Source organism: Acomys minous (genome assembly GCF_964271855.1).
Source record: "Acomys minous genome assembly, chromosome: 11".
In the NCBI taxonomy this organism is placed as follows: Eukaryota; Metazoa; Chordata; class Mammalia; order Rodentia; family Muridae; genus Acomys; species Acomys minous.
Window position 1 is genome coordinate 116,611,936 of NC_140492.1, and position 27,705 is coordinate 116,639,640.

The 27,705-nt window shown below is 45.7% G+C and overlaps 1 protein-coding gene across 1 annotated transcript; it reads left to right on the top strand.

Annotated features, from left to right (window-relative positions):
• On the top strand, positions 1-27,705 carry LOC311608293 (uncharacterized protein C5orf34 homolog). The gene is made up of 14 exons (XM_084800687.1): positions 1-521; positions 651-849; positions 2,739-2,972; positions 3,290-3,379; positions 9,170-9,816; positions 11,764-11,865; positions 13,185-13,311; positions 18,053-18,144; positions 19,722-19,791; positions 21,672-21,842; positions 22,835-22,929; positions 24,440-24,535; positions 26,062-26,102; positions 27,322-27,705. The coding sequence occupies exons 2-14, from the start codon at positions 793-795 to the stop codon at positions 27,513-27,515; spliced, it is 2,016 nt and encodes a 671-aa protein (XP_084656813.1). The 5' UTR covers positions 1-521; positions 651-792; the 3' UTR covers positions 27,516-27,705.

Consider the following 27,705-nt stretch of genomic DNA (forward strand, 5'->3'; position numbering starts at 1 on the left):
AAGAATTTAATAACTCCGCTAAAACCCATCTGTGTTTTAGTGTTGCCTGGTAGGACAGCAGGCTGATACTCAATCCTAATTATCCGGAACCTCAGCTCTTCCGCAGGGGGGCAGAACACCCAATAGGTGGAGACCAGAGTCCGTACCGGAAAACCCGTATTCTTCCGGTACCGGTTTTTTTTTTTTTTTAATGAAGAAGGCGGGACTTCCGCACCCGCTTTTTCCGGAGACAGCCCCTTTCTCTTTATGCGGGAGGTTCAAACTGCTACATCTCTGTTTTGTTTTGTTTTGTTTTGTTTTGTTTTGTTGTTTTGTTTTGTTTTGGTCTGGTCCTCCGGGTCGCCGACGCTGCCCCAGCCGCCAGGATTGGACGGGTGTCGAAACACTTCTTGTGTCCATGTTCTTCCGCAGATGTGATTATTTTCCTTCATCAGAAATCACTCGGTAGTTAATGTATTACTGAAGTTTTCTCGGAGAAGCAGTCGGAGCCCGAACAGTTCCTGCCGCTTGGGCAAACAGAGGTCGGGTAGAAGCCTTGGCTGCCCTCCTTTCGTAGTGGAAACAACTTCGCGGCCCAGAACTGCCATGTGAGTGTCAGGTTTTGCGCTGGTCCTGACGGTGTTTACGCTCCCCTTTCTCTTTTCCCACAGGGTAACTATGCACTCTATTTTGAAAAACGAGCTTTCAGCATGTAGAACAGATGTGGTTTTCGGTTCGCTAAGCCCTCTGACATTATGTGTTGAATGGCGAGAAGGCAAACAGGAATAAAACAATGCGAAGGAGGCCGAGAAGATGGGTTGGAGCCAGATTGTGGTGACGCGAAGAACCTTAAACACGACACTCGCTTGTGTATGCTTGATTATTTAAATAATAACTCAATAAGGTTATTATATGAGGGTTATGTAAAAATAGCTATCTCATCTCCCGGTCTGGAATCAACTATGTAACAGTACTTATTTTCTCTTAAAATAACCAGGCAGAGCTACACGAGAATGCACATACATCTCTCCATCTGCTGTCATGGCATTTGCTTATTGACACTTAGCAAGTATGTAAACAAGTGATGTAAAGCAGTTAGTGTGGTCTTACTTGACAGCAATATAGAGATGCATTGGAGAGAGAAGAAATAGAAAGATCAGTTGTAGGAATTGAGAGATGAGCGTCCAACAAAAGGAGGTAAAAGGCTAAATTCAAGGGAGAGTTTAACAATCAATAGAAAACTCGTTACAGGAGGAAAGCATGGAGAAGTTGGAAGTGTCACTAACTCAGATTGCAGACTCAAGGGGAAGGAGACTTCACACAGGCTTTCTTTCATTGCCCAGCAGCATCTTTGCCTAATACTGTTAGAGCTTCCAGTGATGCATTTGTGAATAAGGCAGGTTAGACCCATTCTGTTTGAGTTCCTATCCTGGTGGGAGAAAACAAGGGCAAATAAACAATTCTGACATTGATAAAGTCTGTGAGGAGTGTTTGGACCTGTTTAATTTAGTTGATTTAATTAAGTTGGGCCTTTGCGCAAGTGGTATTTGTGTTGAAGTGTTAGTGCTGGCAAAGAAGGGAAACACCTTGTTCCAAGAGCAATTTTTTAAAAAGCCAATATGATTAAAGCGATCTGAACAAGGGAGTTTGGTAGTGACCGTTGGAGAGCGTGGTAGGCCAGACCGCGTGGCCTCCGCAGGCTGCGGTGTAGGACTATGATCTTCCTCCATGTGTACTGGCTAGGACTGACCCGTTCCAGCTGAAGAGGGAATTTCAGGGCGGGACACAAGTCTCCATTTGGTGGGAGTGCCTTTGTGTCACACAGGTGTGGAGTATAAATGAAGCCCACTGCCCCTTGCACCACACAGGTGTGGGAAGCATAGTGAAAACAGGGTCACTTTGGAGTTAAGATGTTGTTTGGAACTGAAGAAGTGAGGACCGCTTGAAGACACTGGATTAGCTACTTCTTTAATGCTGGGCTGGGGACAGTATCTTGTGGCATTTGTATTTCTTCAGTGATCTTTTTCCTTAGGTTTGATAGTTCCTTTTGGCCTGCCTTTTGCCTGTGTTAAAACTGATTTGCTGAGTTTTATTTTATTTTTATTTATTACTATTACTGCACGGTGTATGAGTGCAGGCGTGCACGTGCTTGTTGCAGTGCTGTTCTCTCTTGGCACGGTGAATCCAGGGATACAGGTCAGCTCATTGGGCCTGCATGGCCAGGACCATCACATGCTGAGCTACAGCGCCTGCCCAAATTGCTACATTTTTCTTACTAAGTATAATTGGTTTATCTGAAATGAGATCCTGAGCATATTATATACAAAAATTAAGCTTAATGGGGCGTGGTGGCGCATGTCTGTAATCCCAGCACTCTAGGAGGCAAAGGCAGGCAGATCTTTGTGAGTTCAAGGACAGCCAAGGCTACACAGAGAAACCCTGTCTCAAAAAGCCAAAACCAAAACAAACAAACAACAAAAATTAAGCTTGAGTAACAGTAAGACCCCAAAACCTAGAAGGACATTTGTGACTTTGTGAGCTGTTTTCTCCTTCCAAGTTACGTTCTGACAGTGGAGTAAAGTCCTGGTGGTTACGCAGGCATTTTGTTAAGCGCAGGGGAAAGATCACTGCTCTTCCTCCAAGAGCACACACAGTGACAGTGTGCTGCCCTCGTGTTCTTAGGAAACACATGTGTTTAGCTTGGTGGAGCGCTTGCATTAAGAAAACTGCCTGTGCTGCTGTGTCCCCATTTCCTGTAGTCTGTGCTGTGGAGTGTGGCATACCCTGTGTGCGCGGAAATGGCAGCTGAAGTGCAAATGGTACTTTATGAGGACGACTCCGTCCAAGTGCGGTATGCCGACGGTTCCAAACTGCAGCTCTCTCCTTGTGGCTCTGAATTTCTCTTTGAAAAGGCCCCTCCTCTTTCAACACATCCTTTACAACAACCAGAGAGAATTCGTCAACGGACACACTTTGTTATTAGCACCTACCGAGTAAGTAACATCACAAAAGTACTCTGTCTGTCTGTCTGTCTGTCTGTCTGTTGAGACAAGGTTTCTCATTTCTCTGTGTAGTCTTGGCTATCCTGGAGTTCTGCTCTGTGGACAGGCTGGCCTTGAACTCACAGAGATCCATCTGCCTCTGCCTGGGATTAAACCCTGGGATTAAGGTGTGAGCCACCATCAGCCCAGGAAAAAGTTCCTTTTTTATTACAGAGGTGGTTGAAGCCGCTGGACTATATGAAAGGTAACTAGGATTCTTACTTTTGTCATTCTAAACTGATTATCAGATAACTCTGTTTTTTTCACAGGAGCAAGTACAGCGAGCCGTAGATTTCCGGAACTCTTCAGCTGCATGCCCATTTTTATCAGAGAGCATCATACCTTTAGAAAGAAAAAAGGTAACTCTTTTTAAACCATGTTCTTATGAGTGACACTTGAGTTCAGGTTAGTTGTAAGCAGATGGTTTAGCACTTGGACACAAGCGCACGCTATAGGACGCACAGCCGTGTGTGCTTCACCAGGCGAAGGAGTGCACAGCTGTGCAGTTCAACTCCTGACATTGTCTTTCTAGCCATGGATTATAACATTTGTGATTATCTATTCTCACATGTCTCAATATTAAGAAATTGCATAAACATTTTAGTAAACTCTGTATGGTTGCTAATGTATAGTAGGATGCGAGCCTAGTTTGCTTTTTCCGGGGCTGTGATAACACACTGACCTAAAGCAAATCGGGGAGGACAGGACTTACTTCAGCTAGTAGTGCTCAGTCCTGTGAGGGAGCCCCGGGTGGGAGCTAAAGCAAAGCCCATGAGGAGCGCTGCTTACTGCCTCGCTTCCTCCGGCTCGCTCAGCTGCCCTTCCTCTACAGTCCAGGCCCACCCGCCCAGGGTCAGTGTCACCAGCAGGCACACATGCTTTCCCATATGAATCAGCAAACATGAAAATGCCCCACAGACGTGTCCACAGAGCAGCCTCAGGGAGGTGTTTCCTCAGTTGAGGTTCCGCCCTTCCAGGTGACTCAGGTTTGTGACAAAGACCTAGCCAGCACCATGTGTAATTAGGTATAAGTATAAAAATGTTACTGCTTCTATTTTATTTTGAGGAGTAATGGTACGTTTCATTTCTTAAGACTGTGGACTAGGAAGTAGAACCAGTGTTAAAAGTACGTAAAGGCTGAGGCAGGAGGGTCACATGGCCTCCTAAATTTGAGACTAACATGGGCAATATAACTAGATTCTATCGCTAATAACCCAAAGCTTCACTGGTCCCAGTGCAGCACAGGTAACCGCTAATATTTCCTAGGTTACAATCCCTTGTTTACACAAACTGTGTCTCAAAGATAAGTGTCCTGATTCATCTGTGAAATCTTTCAAAGTGTTGAAGTTAGGACTTGAGCCTCATCTAATGACGTGGGGTAGTATGGAGTGACCCCAGGACCTCACAGGGGAGGAGGACACATGACCTCTGCGCCACACCCTCAGCCCGGTGCTCTCTTGCCTCCTTACTGAGTACTTTCATACTGTGTTGTGGCTCTTTCAATAGTTTCATATCAGTTTACATCACTGTGACAAAAAAGCCTGAGATGAGCAACTTAAAGGAGGAAAGATTTTGGTTACTATTTCAGAGGTGTTTGGTCCACGGTCACGTGACCCTATTGTTGTTGGCGTAGGTTGAAGCAGAACATGATGGAGGGAACATAGGTTCAAGCAGCATAGCACCCAGCCAGCAGAGGGAGTGAGAGAAGGGCAGGGATACTGTGACCCTTCAGTGCTGTCCCTCAGAGAGAGGCAGGGAGACTGTGACCCTTCAGTGCTGTCCCTCAGAGGAGGGGCAGGGAGACTGTGACCCTCAGTGCTGTCCCTCAGAGAGAGGCAGGGAGACTGTGACCCTTCAGTGCTGTCCCTCAGAGGAGGGGCAGGGAGACTGTGACCCTTCAGTGCTGTCCCTCAGAGAGAGGCAGGGAGACTGTGACCCTTCAGTGCTGTCCCTCAGAGGAGGGGCAGGGAGACTGTGACCCTTCAGTGCTGTCCCTCAGAGAGAGGCAGGGAGACTGTGACCCTTCAGTGCTGTCCCTCAGAGAGAGGCAGGGAGACTGTGACCCCTCAGTGCTGTCCCTCAGAGAGAGGCAGGGAGACTGTGACCCTTCAGTGCTGTCCCTCAGAGGAGGGGCAGGGAGACTGTGACCCTTCAGTGCTGTCCCTCAGAGAGAGGCAGGGAGACTGTGACCCTCAGTGCTGTCCCTCAGAGAGAGGCAGGGAGACTGTGACCCTCAGTGCTGTCCCTCAGAGGAGGGGCAGGGAGACTGTGACCCTTCAGTGCTGTCCCTCAGAGAGAGGCAGGGAGACTGTGACCCTCAGTGCTGTCCCTCAGAGGAGGGGCAGGGAGACTGTGACCCTTCAGTGCTGTCCCTCAGAGAGAGGCAGGGAGACTGTGACCCTCAGTGCTGTCCCTCAGAGGAGGGGCAGGGAGACTGTGACCCTTCAGTGCTGTCCCTCAGAGAGAGGCAGGGAGACTGTGACCCTTCAGTGCTGTCCCTCAGAGGAGAGGCAGGGAGACTGTGACCCTCAGTGCTGTCCCTCAGAGGAGGGGCAGGGAGACTGTGACCCTTCAGTGCTGTCCCTCAGAGAGAGGCAGGGAGACTGTGACCCTTCAGTGCTGTCCCTCAGAGGAGAGGCAGGGAGACTGTGACCCCTCAGTGCTGTCCCTCAGAGGAGAGGCAGGGAGACTGTGACCCTTCAGTGCTGTCCCTCAGAGAGAGGCAGGGAGACTGTGACCCTTCAGTGCTGTCCCTCAGAGGAGGGGCAGGGAGACTGTGACCCCTCAGTGCTGTCCCTCAGAGGAGAGGCAGGGAGACTGTGACCCTTCAGTGCTGTCCCTCAGAGGAGAGGCAGGGAGACTGTGACCCTTCAGTGCTGTCCCTCAGAGGAGAGGCAGGGAGACTGTGACCCCTCAGTGCTGTCCCTCAGAGAGAGGCAGGGAGACTGTGACCCTTCAGTGCTGTCCCTCAGAGGAGGGGCAGGGAGACTGTGACCCCTCAGTGCTGTCCCTCAGAGGAGAGGCAGGGAGACTGTGACCCTCAGTGCTGTCCCTCAGAGGAAGGGCAGGGAGACTGTGACCCTTCAGTGCTGTCCCTCAGAGGAGGGGCAGGGAGACTGTGACCCCTCAGTGCTGTCCCTCAGAGGAGGGGCAGGGAGACTGTGACCCTTCAGTGCTGTCCCTCAGAGAGAGGCAGGGAGACTGTGACCCTCAGTGCTGTCCCTCAGAGAGAGGCAGGGAGACTGTGACCCTTCAGTGCTGTCCCTCAGAGGAGGAGCAGGGAGACTGTGACCCCTCAGTGCTGTCCCTCAGAGGAGAGGCAGGGAGACTGTGACCCTTCAGTGCTGTCCCTCAGAGGAGAGGCAGGGAGACTGTGACCCTTCAGTGCTGTCCCTCAGAGGAGGGGCAGGGAGACTGTGACCCTCAGTGCTGTCCCTCAGAGGAGAGGCAGGGAGACTGTGACCCTTCAGTGCTGTCCCTCAGAGGAGAGGCAGGGAGACTGTGACCCTCAGTGCTGTCCCTCAGAGGAGAGGCAGGGAGACTGTGACCCTCAGTGCTGTCCCTCAGAGGAGAGGCAGGGAGACTGTGACCCTTCAGTGCTGTCCCTCAGAGGAGGGGCAGGGAGACTGTGACCCTCAGTGCTGTCCCTCAGAGGAGGGGCAGGGAGACTGTGACCCCTCAGTGCTGTCCCTCAGAGAGAGGCAGGGAGACTGTGACCCCTCAGTGCTGTCCCTCAGAGGAGGGGCAGGGAGACTGTGACCCTCAGTGCTGTCCCTCAGAGGAGGAGCAGGGAGACTGTGACCCTTCAGTGCTGTCCCTCAGAGGAAGGGCAGGGAGACTGTGACCCTTCAGTGCTGTCCCTCAGAGGAAGGGCAGGGAGACTGTGACCCTTCAGTGCTGTCCCTCAGAGGAGGAGCAGGGAGACTGTGACCCCTCAGTGCTGTCCCTCAGAGGAGAGGCAGGGAGACTGTGACCCTCAGTGCTGTCCCTCAGAGGAAGGGGCAGGGAGACTGTGACCCTTCAGTGCTGTCCCTCAGAGGAGGAGCAGGGAGACTGTGACCCTCAGTGCTGTCCCTCAGAGGAGGGGCAGGGAGACTGTGACCCTTCAGTGCTGTCCCTCAGAGGAGAGGCAGGGAGACTGTGACCCTCAGTGCTGTCCCTCAGAGGAGGGGCAGGGAGACTGTGACCCTTCAGTGCTGTCCCTCAGAGGAGGAGCAGGGAGACTGTGACCCTCAGTGCTGTCCCTCAGAGGAGGGGCAGGGAGACTGTGACCCTCAGTGCTGTCCCTCAGAGGAGAGGCAGGGAGACTGTGACCCTTCAGTGCTGTCCCTCAGAGGAGGAGCAGGGAGACTGTGACCCTCAGTGCTGTCCCTCAGAGGAGGGGCAGGGAGACTGTGACCCTCAGTGCTGTCCCTCAGAGGAGGGGCAGGGAGACTGTGACCCTTCAGTGCTGTCCCTCAGAGAGAGGCAGGGAGACTGTGACCCTTCAGTGCTGTCCCTCAGAGAGAGGCAGGGAGACTGTGACCCTCAGTGCTGTCCCTCAGAGGAGGAGCAGGGAGACTGTGACCCTTCAGTGCTGTCCCTCAGAGAGAGGCAGGGAGACTGTGACCCTCAGTGCTGTCCCTCAGAGGAGGGGCAGGGAGACTGTGACCCTCAGTGCTGTCCCTCAGAGAGAGGCAGGGAGACTGTGACCCTCAGTGCTGTCCCTCAGAGAGAGGCAGGGAGACTGTGACCCTCAGTGCTGTCCCTCAGAGGAGGGGCAGGGAGACTGTGACCCTCAGTGCTGTCCCTCAGAGAGAGGCAGGGAGACTGTGACCCTTCAGTGCTGTCCCTCAGAGGAGGGGCAGGGAGACTGTGACCCTTCAGTGCTGTCCCTCAGAGGAGGAGCAGGGAGACTGTGACCCTCAGTGCTGTCCCTCAGAGGAAGGGCAGGGAGACTGTGACCCTTCAGTGCTGTCCCTCAGAGGAGGGGCAGGGAGACTGTGACCCCTCAGTGCTGTCCCTCAGAGGAGAGGCAGGGAGACTGTGACCCCTCAGTGCTGTCCCTCAGAGAGAGGCAGGGAGACTGTGACCCTCAGTGCTGTCCCTCAGAGGAGGGGCAGGGAGACTGTGACCCTCAGTGCTGTCCCTCAGAGGAGGGGCAGGGAGACTGTGACCCCTCAGTGCTGTCCCTCAGAGGAGGAGCAGGGAGACTGTGACCCTCAGTGCTGTCCCTCAGAGGAGGGGCAGGGAGACTGTGACCCTCAGTGCTGTCCCTCAGAGGAGGGGCAGGGAGACTGTGACCCTTCAGTGCTGTCCCTCAGAGAGAGGCAGGGAGACTGTGACCCTCAGTGCTGTCCCTCAGAGGAGGGGCAGGGAGACTGTGACCCCTCAGTGCTGTCCCTCAGAGGAGGAGCAGGGAGACTGTGACCCCTCAGTGCTGTCCCTCAGAGAGAGGCAGGGAGACTGTGACCCCTCAGTGCTGTCCCTCAGAGGAGGGGCAGGGAGACTGTGACCCCTCAGTGCTGTCCCTCAGAGGAGGGGCAGGGAGACTGTGACCCCTCAGTGCTGTCCCTCAGAGGAGGGGCAGGGAGACTGTGACCCCTCAGTGCTGTCCCTCAGAGGAGGGGCAGGGATACCACCTTAAAAAGTAATTCTCATTTTTCTCCTATCTCATGTGACATTTTAAAGATATTGCATTTGTTTTTGTATTACCTGTGTTGTTTTCTCAGTGACTTTTACACTAGTTCCACACATGGATGCTCCAGTTGCTCTTCTGTAGCACGCCACAGCCCAGGTGCCCTTTCATCTGCTCATGTCTGCTCTTTTTAGCTTAGGTTTTGGGGATGAACGGTCTGGAAACCCATCCCTCCTAATTCATTGAACATTCTAAGTCAAAATACAGTCAACACTAATCAGATGATATCTGCTTCTTCTTCTTTTCTCTTGTGTGTGTGTGTGTGTGTGTGTGCGTGTACGTGTGCACATGCACATGTGTTTTTCTAAGAGAAATAGTATTAGCATCCAGTATTGTCTGTAAAACCATATATTGACGCCAATTTTCATTTTCCAGGTAGTAAAAACACAAGTATATAAGCTCATATCAAAAATATGGAAAAATTGAGCATTAACAGAAAATATCATGTTTTTTTCCCTCTCTCTTAATTCAGCATATTTTCATTGATTTCTCAGAAGTAAAATGGCCCAGTCTTGATAGAGACCACAGCGCCACATATTCCGAGAGTGGCGCAGTGACGATCACATCACTGGATGGACACGCACACCTCTGCCTGCCCAGATCTCAGCATGAGTTTACAGTACACTTCTTGTGTAAAGTGAGTCAGAAGGCAGACTCGTGTGTAGCACTGCTGGGCACAAATAGCCAGGCCCCAGAAGATAAGCTGGTTGGAAAGAACAGCAAAGTCTGCAGATGTGCAAGTTTATCTGGACAAAGTTCAAAGAATAAAGAAAACGAACCTCGTCACCAGATCTTGAAATCTAAGGACGCTTCAGCGAACATATGTTCCGTGAATGGGACTGAGGAGAGGGAGGGGCCGCCTTCCCCGGGCACCGAGCACGGATGCGTGTACGCGTGGGTGAAGCAGTGTTGCTCTGCTGCCTCCTGTCCAGAGCAGTGGAGACATCCTTTGTCTTTAGCACTTCGTTCTTGTAACAAAGTTAGTGTTGCGTCTGACACTGATGCAGATTCCCCTGCAAGTAGCTCTGCAGCTTCTGACGACCCAGAAGAAAGAGGAGAAGAGGTCTCTGTCCTTCCCAGGGCCTTGCCACTCAGCTGCCCTGCCCCACACATGCACAGGTAAAGCAAGAGTGGCTTGTTGCTCAGAAAGGTTTGGGGAGAACCGGCTTTTGCCCTAAGCATCAATTCTAGATCCTTTGATAATGGCCCCGCTCGGTTGGTTTTGGTTTTTTGAGATGAGGTCTCACTCTGTAACCTTGGCTGGCCTTAGAGTTCTAAATAGACCAAGTTGACCTCTAACCCTTCTGCCTCCCAAAAGTGCTGGGGTTAAAGGTGTGTGCCGCCACACCCAGCCACATCTGTTACTATTTTTAAGCTCATTTAAGTGACTGAAATCTTTTCAGTAACTTTCCCTAGCAAAGGTGCTGTCATTTCCTGCGCTCTGTCTGTACACTAAGTGTTTGGGGAGGGTAACTGCACACTCGAACTGTGTTAAGTACAGTACAGAGCAAATCAGAACCGAGTCACTCCTTAATAATAGAGAGCATCTCATCAAAGTCCCTGTCCCTGAAGGGATATTAAAGAACAGGACAGCAGGAGTCTGCTCAGGGCTCTTTGAGAGAAACCCCAGAGGGAGCCCATGGCTGATCACTGGAGCACGTGACCCCACGGGCTAGAGCACAGACCTCACAGACCTTTTTATTATGGGCTCTTTCTTTGACACAGCCCCAAAGGCTACCCATTTTCAACTAACAGTTGCAAAGTACTTAGGGGAGGCACTGGTATACTTTATATATTTGGTATAATAACCTCTTTATAAAAATTACCATGACTAGCCAGGCAGTAATGGCACATGCCTTTAATCCCAGCACTTGGGAGGCAGAGGCAGGCTGGTCTACAGAGTGAGTTCCAGAACAGCCTAGGTGGCATGGAAAAACCCTGTCTCTAAAAACTAACAAACAAAACTACAAACAAACAAACAAAATGATCTTTTTATAGAGGAACTTGAGGTCAAGAAACGATAAGATTTTAAGCAACTTACATTGTAGAATTGAAAGTTGATCCTAGGTTGCCTCTGTGTACACATTTTTATATAAAACAATATAAAGGAGTAGTTTTTGAATTTGCCATAATTATCTAGTTAAAACTGAAAATTCCGGTATTATAAATATGTGTCAGAGGATGTTTTATGCTTCTAAATTAAGTGTTTCTTTCCCTGGATTTAGGTTGAAATAAATTTTCCTTAGTCTGGCCAATCAGGATTGTTTTTTGGTTTTTGTTTTGTTTTGTTGCAGGGGAAGGAGGTGTTTTGAGACAGGGTTTCTCTGTGTAGCCCTGGCTGTCCTGGACTTGCTCTGTAGACCAGGCTGGCCTCGAAATCACAGCAATCCGCTTGCCCCTGCCTACCGAGTACTTGGATTAAAGGCGTGCGCCACCATGCCCTGCTGCCTTTCAGGTTATCATCATCTGGTTGTGTCCTCCAGGTCCTCACCTCTGCTGTCTCTCTGGTCCTTGATGTCCCTGTGCTTGCTGACATGGACCCCTGACAGTTACTTGAGTGACCACTCAGGCTCTTTCCTGCTGCCCCGTGCTTGCTCTGCTCCAGTAGGAGCATTGCCCTCTTCCCCGCACCTCGCTCCCCTGTCTCGGCGTAAGCCTTACTTCCTTGGAGTGTTTTCTCAAAGGCTGTCAGATGGGAGGTCTCACTGGGGACAGGAAACATCTGCTCTGGGGGACATTCTCAGTGGGTAGAACATGATGTCTGGCCTGCTGTAGACATTTCAGTAAAGATCTGTTGTTTGAAATTAGGTTGAATTTTAAAGGTTAGTAAAAATTTAAGTTGATATCATGCTGAGATCCATTAATGAAGTTACTGAGAACTGCTGGAAAGATGGATACATGGCAAAGTAAGACTTGCCTTTAAATTTCTCTGATGCACACTTGTATTTTATTTTCTTTGGTCTAGTGATTAAAACAAGGAATAAGCATTATGGTGGCGCTGTTTTGTCGACTTTTAATGGCAATTATTTTGAACAGGAATTAATACTCATATTTTAATGTTGACAGATGGAACTTCTGTGACTCACTTTTCCAGAGACAGTCTGATGAAGAAGAGTACTCCTACCCTGAGCTTGTGAAGGTGGTGTGGTGTAAGGGGGTCACATACAGGTGAGGCTCCTCCCCATACTGCCCTGCGAGCTTTGTTTGTGTGTTTCTTAACTCGTGGGGGCGGGGGCGGGGAATGAGGCTGTACTTGCAATCGATTCTTACAAAAGGACAGTTTTGCTGGGTCATCTGGGCTCCTGTATTCTGTTTTTACTTTTACAAGTCACAGAACTAATTTTATTGGTATGCACAGAGGTCTGTGACTCACACTGACCACGTTTACAAGACTCAGTGGCTGCTCCAAAACCACAGAGAGTCAGCCTAGCTAGTGACTGGAATGTTTGTACCAGGGCTTAGGGTATCCCCGTGGACATGAAGGTCAGCTGAAGGGTGATTCAGTCAAACACAGTTGTTCCTTTCCTGGCTGCTCTGCCCCTGGGACTCCACTGAATTCTCCTCCCCACAACAGTTACTGTCTAATGACTGGGAAACAGCTTTATTTCCAAGAGTAACACTAGAAAAGCATACCTGATGGCTTTAAGATTTCCTTACAGTAAACAGTATTCTGCATGCATGTAAGCCAGCAGGCCAGAAGAGGACAGCAGATTTCATTATAGATGGTTGTGAGCCACCATGTGGTTGCTGGGAATTGAACTCAGGACCTTTGGAAGAGTGGCCAGTGCTCTTAACCTCTGAGCCATCTCTCCAGCCCCTACATTTCTTTTTTATTGGGGGTGGCAACACATATGTGTGCAACAGCATGCTTGTGGAGGTCAGAGGGCAACTTCTCCTGCCATGTGGGGCCCCAGGGACTGAACTCAGGTCGTAAGGCCTGGCAGCAAGTGCTTTTACCTGCTGAGCCATTTGGTGGTCCCTCACAACATATAAAAGATAGATCTTTTCCATCTGTTCTAATAAAAGTAATTTTCATATGATGTATACTGAATGCTTTGATCATACCCAGCTGCTGCACGTATATAACTAACTGGTCATGATTTACGTGGACACTTAATCTTATCTGCCAGGCACTGATTACACCACTTATATTTACTGAAAATATTTATTTTCAGAACCTGGAAGTGAGGTGTTTGACTTCTATGCATCAGCATTGCTTTGGTGACGCTATATGCCAGTCCTTGTGGTTGGCACTGGGGATATGAAGACAGGATTCAGAATTCCAGAAGCTTTGAGCCTAGTTGTTGAAATAAACTCATAAGGCACTTTTGTGTGTTCTGTCTCTCTTGGTTCAGAATTCCCCATGTCTCTATTTAGATTTCTTTGGTTTGTTGTTTGTTTGGGTTTTGTTCTCTTAACGATTGCTTTCATGCATGCATTAGTCTTAATTAGAGAAACAAAACAGAATGATTATTTCTCTACCTTAGGCTTACCCATAAAAATGTAAACTCAATAGAGATTTATCCTGGAGATGGATCGGTTTTCAAGTCAGAAGGGGCTTATTTTGGTAACTATTTCACGTATTATTCAAGTCAAGAAGAGTCTAATAAAAGGGTAAGCTATGAAAACTCAACAATTTTGATATAAAGCTCTTTCTAACGTCATAGTGTGTATGGGAAATTTTCTGTTTATCTAACATTACTTCCTGCTCTTCATATGGAAAATTAATATAATCTTTTTGTTTGGTTTGTTTTGTTTGAGACAGAGTTTCTCTGTGTAGCCTTGGCTGTCCTGGACTCCCTTTGTAGACCAGGCTGGCCTTGAACTCACAGAGATCCGCCTGCCTCTGCCTCTCTGAGTGATGGGATTATAGGCATTTGCCACCATGCCTGGCTTAATATAATCTTACTGTCAGCATTGACACCTGGTGAATTATTAGTCACCTTACTTTTACTGTAGTCACAATCCACCGGTAACCATTAGCATCCTAAACAGTTTGTTTAAATCAGAAGCTAAATTTCTTCTGTCACAGAATTTGTCAGTAGAAAATGCTAAAGCCAGAGCATTACTTCTGAGTCACACTTTTTGTTGTTGTTTTGTTGGCTTTGGTTTTGGTGTTGGTTTTTTGAAACAGTGTCTCTCTGTGTAGCCTTGGCTATCCTGGACTTGCTTTGTAGACCAGGCTGGCCTTGAACTCACATCGATCCACCTGCCTCTGCCTCCCAAGTGCTGGGATTAAAGGATTTACTTAACTATGTAACATTTCAAACATATAAGAGTAGAGAGATGTACTCTCTGGTCCATAACTGTCCAGCTTACTCATCTCTACTGCCTTCTCTACTCCCTGTTTTTAAGTAAATCTCAAACGTCACTTATTCATAAATCAGTGTATGTTGGAGCAGATCCCTTATCGAGGTCTATTTCTAGGAAAGCGTTTATTTATTCAGTAAATATTAGTGGCCACTTACTGGCATGGACACTGGAAATAATAAAGACAGAGTTCCTGTCCTCGAGGGTGTAATCCGATGGTCAGTCAGAGAGACAAGAAAATGAGATGAGAGTATATGTGTCCACAGCTCAGGCTACGCAGCCATTACACACAGGCTACACACTGGCACACTATGAGAGGCAAGCCTGCAAGTAGAGTAGATTTACATAGTTACACATTTGAATAAGATTGGCCCACATAGGCTCATATATCTGAATGCTTAGGAAATGTATGGCCATGTTGGAGGACGTGTATCCCTGGGAGTGGGAACTTTGGGGTTTCAGGTGCTCGAGCCAGGGCCAGTGGCTCTCGGTCTTCCTGCTGCCTGCTAATCAGGATGTAGAACTCTCAGCTCCTTTTCCAACACCGTGTCCACCTGCATGCTGCCATGCTCCCCACAGAATAAGCCTCTGCACTGCAAGCCAGCCCCAATTAATGTTTTCTACATAAGAGCCGCCATGGTCGTGGCCTGTCTTCACAGCAATGGGACACTAGGACAGGCACTGACTGTTTTGTTCAGAGAAGTTACAAAATTGCAGAAGTCAGAATAGTGATCTCCCTGGAGCTTCAGTTTTACTCAGTGACAGGAAAGGAAGCGACGACTTATGAGGCAAGCTCCTCTGGGGTAGAGCCATGAGCTTTTAGGAGAAAGCTTGCCCTCGCCGCCCCATTCTTAGAGCTCTGTGAGGACAGTGAGGACAGCCACTGCTCTGTCTGCCCTGAGGAAGACATGAAACCCTGACTACCTGGTGGATAAAGTTGTTGGCTTCTTACATTAACCAATGCTCAAAAGCTAAATAAAAGAAAGCCAAACTTTATAATTGCTTTAAAAAACAAACAAACAACAACACCAAAAACCCAGCAGAGACCTAGAAGAAAATATGATATACTGAATCAGTAATTTTAAAACCAAAACCAAATGAACTAGGGAAAAACAAAACAAAAAGAAGTGGGCATAGGATAAGAGTAGTTTAAACTTAAAGGCAATATTGATAACTAACAGTTGAAAAAATCTTTACATAGGGAATGCAAACTAAAGTGAAAACAACACTTTTCACTTAACAACTTGTCTCGAATTGGGCTGGGGTGATAGTTCAGTAGGTAAAGGGTTTGTCTTACAGGCATGAGGCTTTCAATTCTATGCCCAGTATATAAATGCCCGGCCTGATGACGCACACTTGTAACCCCAGTGCTAGTGCAGCTCGCTGGCCCACCTGCCTGTGTAACTAAGCAGGTGAGAACGCTCGCCGGGCTTCACTTCCCAGCACCTACACGGTGGTTCGCAACCATCTCTAACTCCAACTCCAGGGGTTTGACATCCTTGTTGGTCCCCATGGGTATCACATGCACATGTTACATATACATACATGCAGAATTTACATACACATGCACATGTTACATATACATACATGCAGGCAGAATTTACACAAAATAAAAACAAAGGAACGAGATAGACAAGACTTGAAGAATGATAACGCAAATTGTCTTTCTCTTCTCCTTCACACACGTACATATATGTGCATTTGCACATGCACAGACAAGCCCCCCAATACACACAACAAACTGCCAAAAGCTAAGAAGATCGCTGTCACACCTAGTGTAGTAGTGCACACCTATAATCCAGCATTTGGGAGTCAGGCAGGTGGGCTACACAAACCCTACCAAACAACCAAAAGGATACTACCTACTGCTGAAATAGAGGTGGGGGAGGAATGGTTTTACAGTTTTCACTGGCATATCAATTGGTTTAGCTCTCATAAAAGACAATTTAATAATATCAAATTGGTCTGAGGCCAACCTGGGCTACATTGTGAGTTCCAGTCCAGCTCAGGCTAAAGAGTAAGACCCTGTTTCCAAGAACCAAACAACAAGGAATACAAAGAGTGGATGAGCTGCCTGTCATGTAGTTAGTAACTGGCAGACGCACAGCTTGGTTTAAGTTCTGACTTGGAAACCCGTGCTCTGTCCCAGTGGTAAAAGGCATGACGTTATACTTGTGCTTCAGATGAGATCTCAGCTCTGCTGCTTCTTGTCTCTGCTTCCGTTCCTACGTCTGATGCCAGGCGCCAGTGCTGCTTACTCCGGAAGTATTTTAGGAGCGAATGAGACAATCTATGTCCACACTACACATGTGAGCTGTTGCTATATCTACTGTGACTAGACCTCTGAGCCCTCGCAGGATTCTCTAAAGGAAATCAAGAGGTCACACCAGAAGTTACAAGCAGTCCTGGGAAACACTAGCAGGTCTGAGAAAGGGGAAATTCAAAAGGAAAAACAATTTCTTTCATTTTAAAAATCAGAGGGTACAATGGCTTCTCCTGCTCTCAGCATTTCTTAGTGGGCTGTAGTTCTTTGTCTGGAGTTGAGGGTCCATGACCTTTCCTGTTCCATGTTAGCATGTCTAAATGTCTGTCTTGCCCTTGTTCAGATCATGTTCAGGCATCCACGTTGGTGAGCCTTCATGGGTGTAGCTTCTGTCCTTTGTAGGAGACACAGTCCCTCAGCAAACTCCCCAGTCCTCTGGCTCCTACAGCCTTCCCGCCCCCTTCTGCAGTGTCCCCTGTGCCCCATTACAGGATTGTGTCGTAGACGTATTAGCTGGGCCTGGGCTCCACAGCTCTGCGTTTTGATCAGTTTGGTTTTTCTGGGATGTGCCAACCGTTTTTTGTCAACTTGACACCAGCATTTGGTAAGAGAGAAACTCATTTGAGAAAATGCCACAACTAGATTGATCTGATCTGTGGGCAAGCCTGTGGTACGTTTTCTTGACTGACAACCAATGTGGGCAACTATAGGCAGTGCTATCCCTGACCTGGTGGTTTTAGGTGCTATAGGAAAGCCGACTGATGGGCAGTGGTGGCACATGCCTTTAATCTCAGCATTTGGGAGGCTGAGGTAGGCAGATCTCTGAGTTCAAGGCCATCCTGGCCTGCATAGCTGGTTCTAGGACAGCCAAGGTTACACAGAGAAACCTTGTCTCAAAACAAACAACAACAAAAAGGAAAGCAGGCTGAGCAAGCCATGCAGAGTAAGCCAGGAAGCATCACCCCTCCGTGGCCTCTCCATCCATTGCTGCCTCCTCATTCCTACCTTGCTTGAGTTCCTGAATATCAGTTAGTTATCCAATACCAAGTGATCAGCCCTAAAAACATGTACACGTGAGTAGATTACAGACTCAGCAGGTTGTACTTACATATTTAGGGTGTGTGTGTGTGTGTGTGTGTGTGTGTGTGTGTGTGTGTGTGTGTGTGTGTGTGTGTGGGCACAGGTGTGTGCAGACATCAAGGGGTAGGTTACATGGGAGCATTCGGAGGGAGGAAATGGGAAAAATTATATAATTATAGTCTTTTTAAAAAAGAAAAAAAATTGGGCTGGAGAGATGGCTCAACCATTAAAGGTTAGGCTTGCAATCGAAAAAAGAAAGAAGGAAAATCTGAGCCTATAAATAATGTTAATTTCCATGAACTCCAGGGGAGGTTCTTCTGTCTATAAAGCATAGCAAAATAGCGTATTCATTCAAGTAGAATCATTGTTAAAACCTGACTTGCCTTTTAAAACTTGTCTTTAAAGTATGGCCTACACAGTATTTCCTAGTAATACATAGGAAAATTAGTTTGATTACTGTTATGTAATACATATATGAGCTGTGTTAGGTTGCGTACAACTGCGATTTATAGACAGTGTAACTTCGTTGGCTGTGTGGAATAATGGAAAGACAACATAAAATACCATTAGAACGTGTAGATCTGTGGGCTTTATAACCTGTGCTGCTTTGTTGGTACAATATACATACTTCAAGGAAAAATAGCTAAGTAATAAGGGTCAGGTTTATTACTGAGATTTTGTTTGTTTGTTTTAAAATTTCAGAGAGAAGAGAAAACTTACTCTGTAAATAACCTCCCTCCAGACAGGCCAGGAAGTCTCTTCTCTGTACGATCTCTGATTAAACAGGCAACTCGGTGAGTTTGTGACGCCCGGCTGAGCAGCGCAGTCGCGTGTCTGAGGGCTGTGACGTGTGTCTCCTGGGTGTGGGAAAGGCTAGGGCTCAGTGGAGGCAACGGAAGTGTGTGTCTCTGCTAATTTTCTGCTCTCGTAATTTAAAAAAGTATCTGTGTCGATACAAGAGTATTTCTGGCTTTTAAGTTTAAGTATGGAGAGGTTTCTATATAGGAAGTAAGCAGGTCCTGAGAGGGTCTGAAGGTCCACCTCTCTGGATAAGTGTGGCATCCCTTGAGTCATTTCAGTCACCTTGAGGTGTGGGGACACATTTGAAATTTCCCCAATTCCTTATTTTCAGAGTAATAAAGTTTTGTGGGAGTGCACAAAAGGTAAAGTGTGTATTGGTTCTTTATTTCACCTTTTTAAAAATTCTTTTGACTAATCTATGGCATCCAGAAGAATGAAAGCGCAATATTGAACTAAATAATTTGTTTTATGAAGTTATCTGTAAACAATTTCCAAAACATGCTAGCGGGCTCAGAAATTAGTGTTTGATTTCCTGCATGTTGGTTGGCTCCTTTCTTGCCATTGAGGCCACACTAAACCTTTGGGTGTGTGACTGTCACCTCTTTAGAACAGTGGAGAAGCAAGACAGCTCACCAAGGAAGGCACTCGCTGTCCAAGCCAAGAAGCCCGAGTTTGACCTTTGAAGCCACAAATCGTGGAAAGAGAGAACCAAATCCACAAAATTGACCTTTGGCCTTTGCACACATGCCATGGCACATGTGCCTGCACACTTGCACACATGAGTGTGTTGACATACTTTTTAAAAAAAATTAATGGGGTTTTTATACCTCTACCTCCCTTCCAGCCCTTCTCCCTTCCAGCACCCCAGCCCCAGGTAGGAGAGACAGAGGGTTAGTGGGAGGAGAGGTGTTGAGATCTCTTAGGGGCATGGAGTTCCTTGGGGCAAGTCCAATCTCTGGTCAGGACATCTCTAACTTCTTCTTGTGTCTTTTCTCTCGGCTACTTGACAAACCAGCAGCAGCAGCAGCAGCAGGAGTGGGGACCAGCAGGGGAGCAGCCGCGCCCCTCTCTCTGGGCCCCAGAATTAAACTGTCTTCAGCTGGCAGAGTCACACCCCTGCCAGAACACGCACAAGGCACAGTCTGCTGCTGTGGCCGTTTGAAACAGTCCCGTTTCCCACACCTGGGTTTGAAACAAAAACACATTGACATATCACAACTGGGTTCTTAAAGAAACCCAAACTCTTCCTGCATAAGTGCATAGACACACATACTCAGATAACTAAGCTAGACAGTCTTAACGGCACATCTGAAAACTATCTATGGAGTTCTTCATCACCAAAAGGCCAAGGAGTAGCTCAGACCAGGGCAGAAGCAAGTGGTAGCCCCCATCTCAGAGCTTAACATGTTCTGGGCCACAGTGAGTGGCCACATGTGAGTCGCCACAGTCATCTAGGCTGTAGCAGGGCGTAAGGATGCTACTGAAACATGGCATAGAGAACCAGGTGTTTAAAAATACTCGGAAATGTCATCATTTACCAACATTTAGGCAGTGTATTTCATGTTCACAGAATTCTTCAGCATTGTGCCAAGACAAGGCTTTCACTAAGCCACAACTACCGTGTATGCTGCTGGAAAATGGTATGTTAAAAAGCAAGGTTGTTAGTTCTTTTCTTGTGTAGATTCATACTTGCACATCCAAACTGCTTTCATGTAAGTCACTTGAGAAATTCCTTGTAACATTCAAATTTATTTATTCAAGAAAATACCTACCTTAGCTGGGCTTGGTGGTACACACCTTTTGTCCCTGCGCTTGAGAGGCAGAGGCAGGCAGCTTCTTGGAGTCTGAAGTCAGCCTGGTGTACAGAGTAAGTTTCAGGATAGCCAGGGCTACACAGAGAAACCCTGCCTTAGGGTTTTTATTGCTGCAATTAAATACCATGACCAAAAACAACTTGGGGAGGAAAAGGTTTATCTCACTCCCAGTTCCATATGACAGTTCTTCATCAAAAACAGTGAGAGCAACCCAGGCATGGTGGCGCACGCCTTTAATCCCAGCACTTGGGAGGCAGAGGCAGGGACATCACTGTGAGTTCAAAGCCAGCCTGGTCTACAAAGCAAGTCCAGGACAGCCAGGGCTACACAGAGAAACCTTGTCTTGAAAAACCAAACCAAACAAACAAACAATAAAACAGGGAGGGCAGGAACTGAAGCAGGGCAGGAACCTGGAGGCAGGAGCTGACACGGAGGCCGTGGAGGGGGCTACTCACTGGCTTGCTCAGCCTGCCTGCTTTATTTATTTATTTATTTATTATTTTAGATTTATTAATTTATTTTATGTATGAGTGCTCCATCTGCATATACACCTGAATGCCAGAAGAGGGCATCAGATTCCAGTATAGATGGCTGTGTGTGGGCTGGGCCGTCCCACATCAATCACTAAGTAAGAGAAAAGCAATTCTTATGAAGACATGTTCTCAGTTGAACCTCTCTCCTCGCTGATCATTCTGGCTTGTGTCAAATTCACATAGGACTAGCCAGCATAAACCCTGTCTCCGAAAACTTACAAAGGAAAAAAAGGAAGGAAGGAAGGAAGAATGCCTACCTCATAGACAGATTGGAAAATAAGCAGGGTTTCTCTCTGTAGTCTTAGACTCACTTTGTAGACCAGGCTGGCCTCGAACTCACAGCGATCCGCCAGCCTCTGCCTCCTGAGTGCTGGGATTAAAGGCGTGCAGGCATGCACCACCATGCCCAGCAAGGCTTCTATTATATACTTTTTTTTTTTAAGTACAAGGCATTGCACATACTAGGCAGATACTCTCTCTCACTTTGGCATACCCCTTGTCCCCGTATTTTACCTTTAGTGTCCCAGATACTTCCTTTACATAATCCTTCACCCCAACAATGCTGGGATTCGAACCTGGGCTCAGAGCATGTCAACCGCACGCTCTTATCAGGAAGCTGTACCAGCTTCGCACCACCACCCCTGGGTTTTTGATGCAGAATCTTGCTATGTATCTCTGGCTGGCTTTTGGCTCACTACATAGCCCAGGCTGGCTTCCAACTTGAGACCCTCCTGTCTCCGCCTGCCAACTACTGGGATTACAGATGTGTGCTACCCTGTCTTCGTTTTATGGAAGAGGAAGAGATAGCAAGTGATTGAATTTGAGTTATGTAAAAGTTTTGTCAATATAAACCATGATAGTATCATGTAAAATAAATTCATTAATCCTGGCTTAGAGGAAATGATTCTCAGACATTGGTTTCTGGGTCCATACTCATTTGCTTATAGACGGATATGCTGTTATAATTCATAATCTTTGACTCTGTAAAGTTCATAGCAGGATGGCAGTTTCCAGAGATATTAGAACTTAACCTTCTTATTAGGTAGACATTTTGGGATATGCAACTCTTGAAAAGGTAAAATATAGGTATGGGTTCCGTAGTACTCAACTTCTAAGTAAGACTTGACTTGCTTCATGGAAAACTCTGTCCTGTGCTCTCTTTATTGGTTTTAGGTACCTGGAGTAAACATTAGCAATATTCTGCCCGTGCTTCTGAAAGAATCAGTCGTCCCCAGTGTGGGGAGGTTTCTTGCCTACTCTGATGACAAAGTTCATGCTGTCTTTTTAGATGGCGTCACCCTAACGCTGAATTGGGATTTCAGCGCCTCTGCTGGAAAAAGACAAGTGAGTATGAGTCAGGCTAAGGCCGAGGCTCTCACGCTTCCTGGTGCTGGGCCCTCTAACACCGTTCCTCACGCAGTGGTGCCCCCAACAACAAAATCATTTCGTTGCTACTTTATAACTGTAACTTTGCTCCTGTTAGGAATCTTAATGTAAATATTTGATGCACAAGGTATCTGATACACACCCACTGTGGGGGTCACAACCCACATGTGGAGAATTACTGCCTGAGGCTGCAATCCATTTGTTATGTTCAGTAAAAAGTTACAGCATTTGTAATTGTCAGGTGTGAAATTCCATTCTGTCCTTAGATAGCTGTGTGTAGTAACTATTATATCAGGATAAAATTATCTCTTCAAATATTTCTCACTGCTTTCCTATAAAAACATTCAAGATCCTATTTTCTAGATTTTTTCACATATATAAAACATTCTCCTGAATTATATTATAGTCTGTTATTTATAATCTAAACTATATCCTGATTGGCTACTAATCTATAGGAAACAGAACAGAAAACAGTACTACACTATCTCTAATTGTCATGGATTTGGGTTTTTTATGTATGTGTATGTGAGTCCGTGTAAGTTTTGTCACCACGTGTATGTAGGAGCTCTTGGGTCAGGAGAGGTTGTCCAGGTCCCTAGAGCTGGAGTCACAGGTGATTGTCAGCCATTATTTGGGTACTAGAGACCAAACTTTTTAAATATAAAACCTCATCAAGCGGTTTTACCGACCTCAGTGAATTTCCTAGCAAAAATCAGAAAAGAATAACAAATATATAACATTATAGGAGAAAGATTGACATTTTTGTTATCTAATAATTATCTGTGTGGTGATGGCTTAGACATGCTGCCGCCCATATAAAATTAAATCTTTACATTCTCAAAATAAAAATTTAATGATTCATATACTCCTTTTTTAAAAAAAGAATTTGCTATTGTTTTAGTTTTCGGTTTTAGACTAGTAAAACTTGCCTCTTCTTTTTGCTTCTTAAGGTTGATCAAGGTCTCAACTTAGGTTGGTGCAGATTAACTTTTCCAGACGGAGAGGATCAGTTAATTCAAACTGCGCACCCTGGAGTATATGAAAGGTATAGAAGAGCAATGTTATTCTCATGTTTTAACTGGGAGAGTGTAAGTGTAACTTAAATGTTATGTGTATTTTTAGATTTTTCAGTTATGCTGAAATTTAACATAATGAAATAAATCAAGTCAGCTTTAGACATTTGTTTGCATCCAAGTGATTTCTAAACTACTATGTTCCCAGCCTGTCTGCCCTGCTGTGGGTGTAGGATGTGGCCAGTAGTGTTACCTAGTGATTCCAATTCCCTCATGAAACTGGAAGAAGGATAGTTTGCAAATGACCGCAAATGACTAAAATTGTATGTTTTCTGCTATGGTTAAAAACTAGCTAGCTGCTGGTTATTTTAAATAGGAGAACACCTGAACTCAGTTCTTAGGAGTATAGCCTTCGTGCTGATGTGGTTCGCTGTCCACTGCAGTGGCTCTGCATGGCCCTGACGTGACAGCGGTGGCTCTGCATGGCCCTGATGTGATGGCGGTGTCCCTGCCTGGCCCTGACGTGATGGCGGTGGCTCTGCGTGGCCCTGGCGTGACAGCAGCATCACCTGTCAGTGCCCACAGAGCTGCTTGCTCAACATCTTGAGTTTACTTTTCTGCTGGGTGCTCTCGTTTTGGTCTAAATGTTCCAACATTTAATTGCTATTTTAAATAGTTTCTTTCAAAAAGAGTACTCTAGCCAAGACTTTAATGATTGTTTTATCCCATTATTTCAGATCATTTTATTAGCTTGTTTTGATACTCATTAAGTTATATTTCATCATATACATATGTGTGTATGCATTTGTGTGTGTGTGTGTGTGTGTGTGTGCACACGTGTGTGTGTGTGTGTGTGTGTGTGTGTGTGTGTGTGTGTGTGTGTGTGTGTGTATTTGCTCTAATTAACATTTCCGGGTTTACATTTTAGTAGGCAAATGCTTAAATAGACTATGTAAAGGTATTTTCATGACAAGCTTAAGGAATTTCACTTTACTTTGAAAAACTAAAAAGAAAGTTACACTTAAATTTGGGCTTTAAATGAAGTGCAAGTATTCCTTTTATGTTTTGATTTAGATGGTTTTGTCATAATATTGTGAATGTAAGTAAAATTATTTTAATCTATGAATAATGCAAGAAAACTGCCTCATTTATGTCTGGTGAATACAATTTAGAAAATCTTACTGCCACACTTAAAATTTGTCTTTATCCTTTTTTTTTCAGGCTATCTTACTGATTTTTTTCATTTTTTACGTATTTATAGAAGTATACAAATTTAGGCTGGGAATAGAGCATTTCCTCAGCATAGACAAGGAACTGGGTTCCATCCCAGCATGCAAGGTGGGGGGAGGGGGTGTCAGTAAATATTTAAAACCTGGTGTGGTAGCACACCCTGTAATGCCGACACTTGTCGTAAGATCAGAAGTTCAAGGTCATTTTTGGCTACATAGTAAGTTTTTTGCTTTAATTCATTTTATTATTGCACATATTAGTTATACAAATTAATGGGTTTCCCTATCAAATATTTGAATATGTTCTTTCCAGATATGTGACATCAGTAATATCATGGTGCAGAAGACTGACCCAGACTAGTCCAAGACCGGTGGCCACACATCTGTCACCTGTTCTCAACGAAAATTGGTATTTATATTTCTTATAAACTTAATCTGTAAATAAGAGGCAATACTTAAAAATTAGCGTCAAGGTGTTATGGTTTGAATAAGAATGCCCCCATAAGCTCACATATGTGAGTGCTTAGTTACCAGGCAGTGGCACTATTTGAAAGGATTAGAAGGATTAGGAGGTGGTGTCACTAGGCTCTGAGGTTTCATGTCAGGCCAGCTTTTCCCTCTGTGTCTGTGGGTCAGGATGGAGCTCTCAGCTACTGCTCCAGTGTCCTGCACGCTGCCATGCCCCTCCTGTGATGACCGTGGACTAAGCCCTGAAGCTATAAGCAAGCCTCCAATTAAATGCTTTGTTCCCTAAGATTTGCCATGATCATCGTGTCTCTTCACAGCAGCAAATGGTGACTAAGACACAAGGGCTGGCAAGATGGCTCCGCAGGTAAAGATCACTGCTCAGCCTAACAGCCCAAGTTCAGTCCTCAGGACCCCACGTAAATCCAAAGCCATCTTCTGACTCTACAGCACACACACACACACACACACACACACACACACACACATACACACACACACACACATACACAAACACAAACACACACACACACACACACACACACACACACGCATGCACGCACGCACGCACAGTGAATAAATACATGTAAAAACAAAATGTTTAAGTAGCAAATGGAAAACCGTAAAGCTTTTTGCCCAAGAAAACGTTTGGTTACAAATATAGATCAACTCCTAAAATGTTTTTTCATAATATAAGCTTGGCAATAACTTGCTTCTAAAAAAAATACCTTTTGGGGGCTGGAGAGACGGCTCAGCGGTTAAGAACACTGTCTACTCTTCCAGAGATCCTGAGTTCAATTCCCAGCAACCACATGGTGGCTCACAACCCCCCTAATGCCCTCTTCTGGTATGCACGTGTACATGCAGGTAGAGTACTCATATACATAAAATAAATAAATTATTTTTTTTAAAAATACTTTTAAAATCTGATGTACAGCAAACCCTGCATTGAAAATTTTTCACCAAAAAAGAGCAGTTCTTTGTATATGATAAATAAAACATTTTGTGGAAATTTTAGTATTAAAGGAAATATAATACTGAGTAACATCAGTTTTTTAAAAAATTGCCTTTCAAATAATTTGTCTTGTATCTAATTCTTGTTCCAAATTACCTAGCAGATTAGAAAGTAAAGAAAGTATGTTAGTTCCTCAGGAAGCAAAGCCTGAGCTCCACATGAGTGTTAGGGGACATCAGAATTAGGGAATAATTTGGAGCAGAGACAGAAAGGATCATTCAGGGCTGGAGAAAACTCAGCAGTTAAGAGAGTGAAGGAGAAAACTTAATTTTTCAGAGGTAGTTGAGCTATAGTATTGTACAGTCTTCTCACGTGGTGGGAAAGACAAGACGTTCACACAGGGGCTCTGCGCGAGCGGTGTGCTCAGGCCTTAGACCCCTCTGCCCTCCTGTCTCTCTCGGTCGGTCGTGTGTGCTAAGAGCTCACGTTCCAGTGTCACCCTTTCTCTTGTGTAGGTCTGTTGCTTCTGAGCTTGAGAAAATACAGAAGTTTAACTGTATCCTTTTACGATGTGTGTTACCCTACAGAAGAATTTCCTGTCAGCCTGGACACAGTGACTGTACTGTATGCTGTGAGCCCATACATCCATGTTGCTGAGTTTTGCCAAGTCAGGTGCTATCTAAGATATTCTCCTGTTATGGAATGTTGTGTTAACATTTTATACTTTTACGTTTGAATTGGGTAAGGAATGTTGAACTAGGGCTAAGGCCTCTTTTGGACACATTTTCTCTTATATATATAAATTATAGCTGTTAAAATATATCTGTAACTTTTATTTTGAACCATTTCATCTGAATTTATTTTCTCATTTTATTTTTCTGTAATATTATTGCCATGTGACTTTTCATGGAGAGATCTGATCCAACATTTATTCACTCCATATAGGGGACCAATAACAAACCAAAGAGACAATTCTGCCCAAGTCCCGCATACTAAGCTAATGAATTGACTGGGATTGCTTACAGGAGGATGGTTGAGGGGGTCTTTACAGAAGCATGATGACTCAAAGGCAGCTACCCTCTAAAGGCCCAGAGGGTCTGACAGCTGTGAACACTGCTTCCAGGAGCTCCCTGGGCAGCCTGTAAGTAGTTCACCTGGTCAGAGTCATCTCTTGCCAACAACTGTTCCTACTTATACAGCCTTGGCTAGGGACCTTGTGACTTGTGCGACTTTTAGGAGCTTCTTAAGCCTTGTAAGATTCATATACTTTCTGAGCAGTGTGTGCTTTACCTACTTCTGAATCCTGTGAGCTCTCTCTTCCCTCCAGGAGGGACTGTTTCAATTGGGAGAAATAGTATACAACATTACATAAATAATTACTAGCTCTGCAGAAGTCAGTTTTTCTTCTATTCTAGACTTTTGCTAATTTGAAAAGCATATTACATTCATTGTTTATAACCTTTCATCCTACTTTTTCTTTTCTTAACAAGGTTAAGAAATGTTACGGAGATTTTCTTTTCTTTCCCACTAAACCTCCATGTCCTTTACCACTAACCTTCTATCCAAACATGCACAATTTCCCCCTCCCCAATACTATGACTGCTTCCTCATCTGTAAGGGGGGACTCCACAAACTCTGAAGTCTCAGTTCTATCATGAATCCAATAAATATTCCTTGCAACTGAAAAATACGATTTTCATACCAAAGGCAGGCTTTCTGAAAATCAGATTATAATGAAAAAATGTGGGGGAAAGGCCCTTAACTAAGTCAATCAGGGATGCTGGAAAACAGTGGTATCCTCAACCTGACTTCCAGCAAGAAAAGCGAGCAGTGTTCTGATGGCTGCAAGCCGGGCTCTTCAGAAACCTTGCTAGGAGCAGCTAATGAGGAGGATGTGTCGGCAGCGTTGAGAAGAACGTCCAAAATTCTTCAGGATATTGACTGTCTTCTTTCAAACTCCAGAAAGTGAAAAATAGAACTTAAGAAAGTTTCAGATTACTAGTCTGAAATGGCTAGTCACCCAAGAATTGGCAGATGTTATTTCTGCAGGACTGATTTGATTGTATTTTGCCTAACTTGTAAATTTGTGTGTGTGTGTGTGTGTGTGTGTGTGTGTGTGTACAAATTTTTTAAATAAAGAACTATTTTGAAATTGTGAA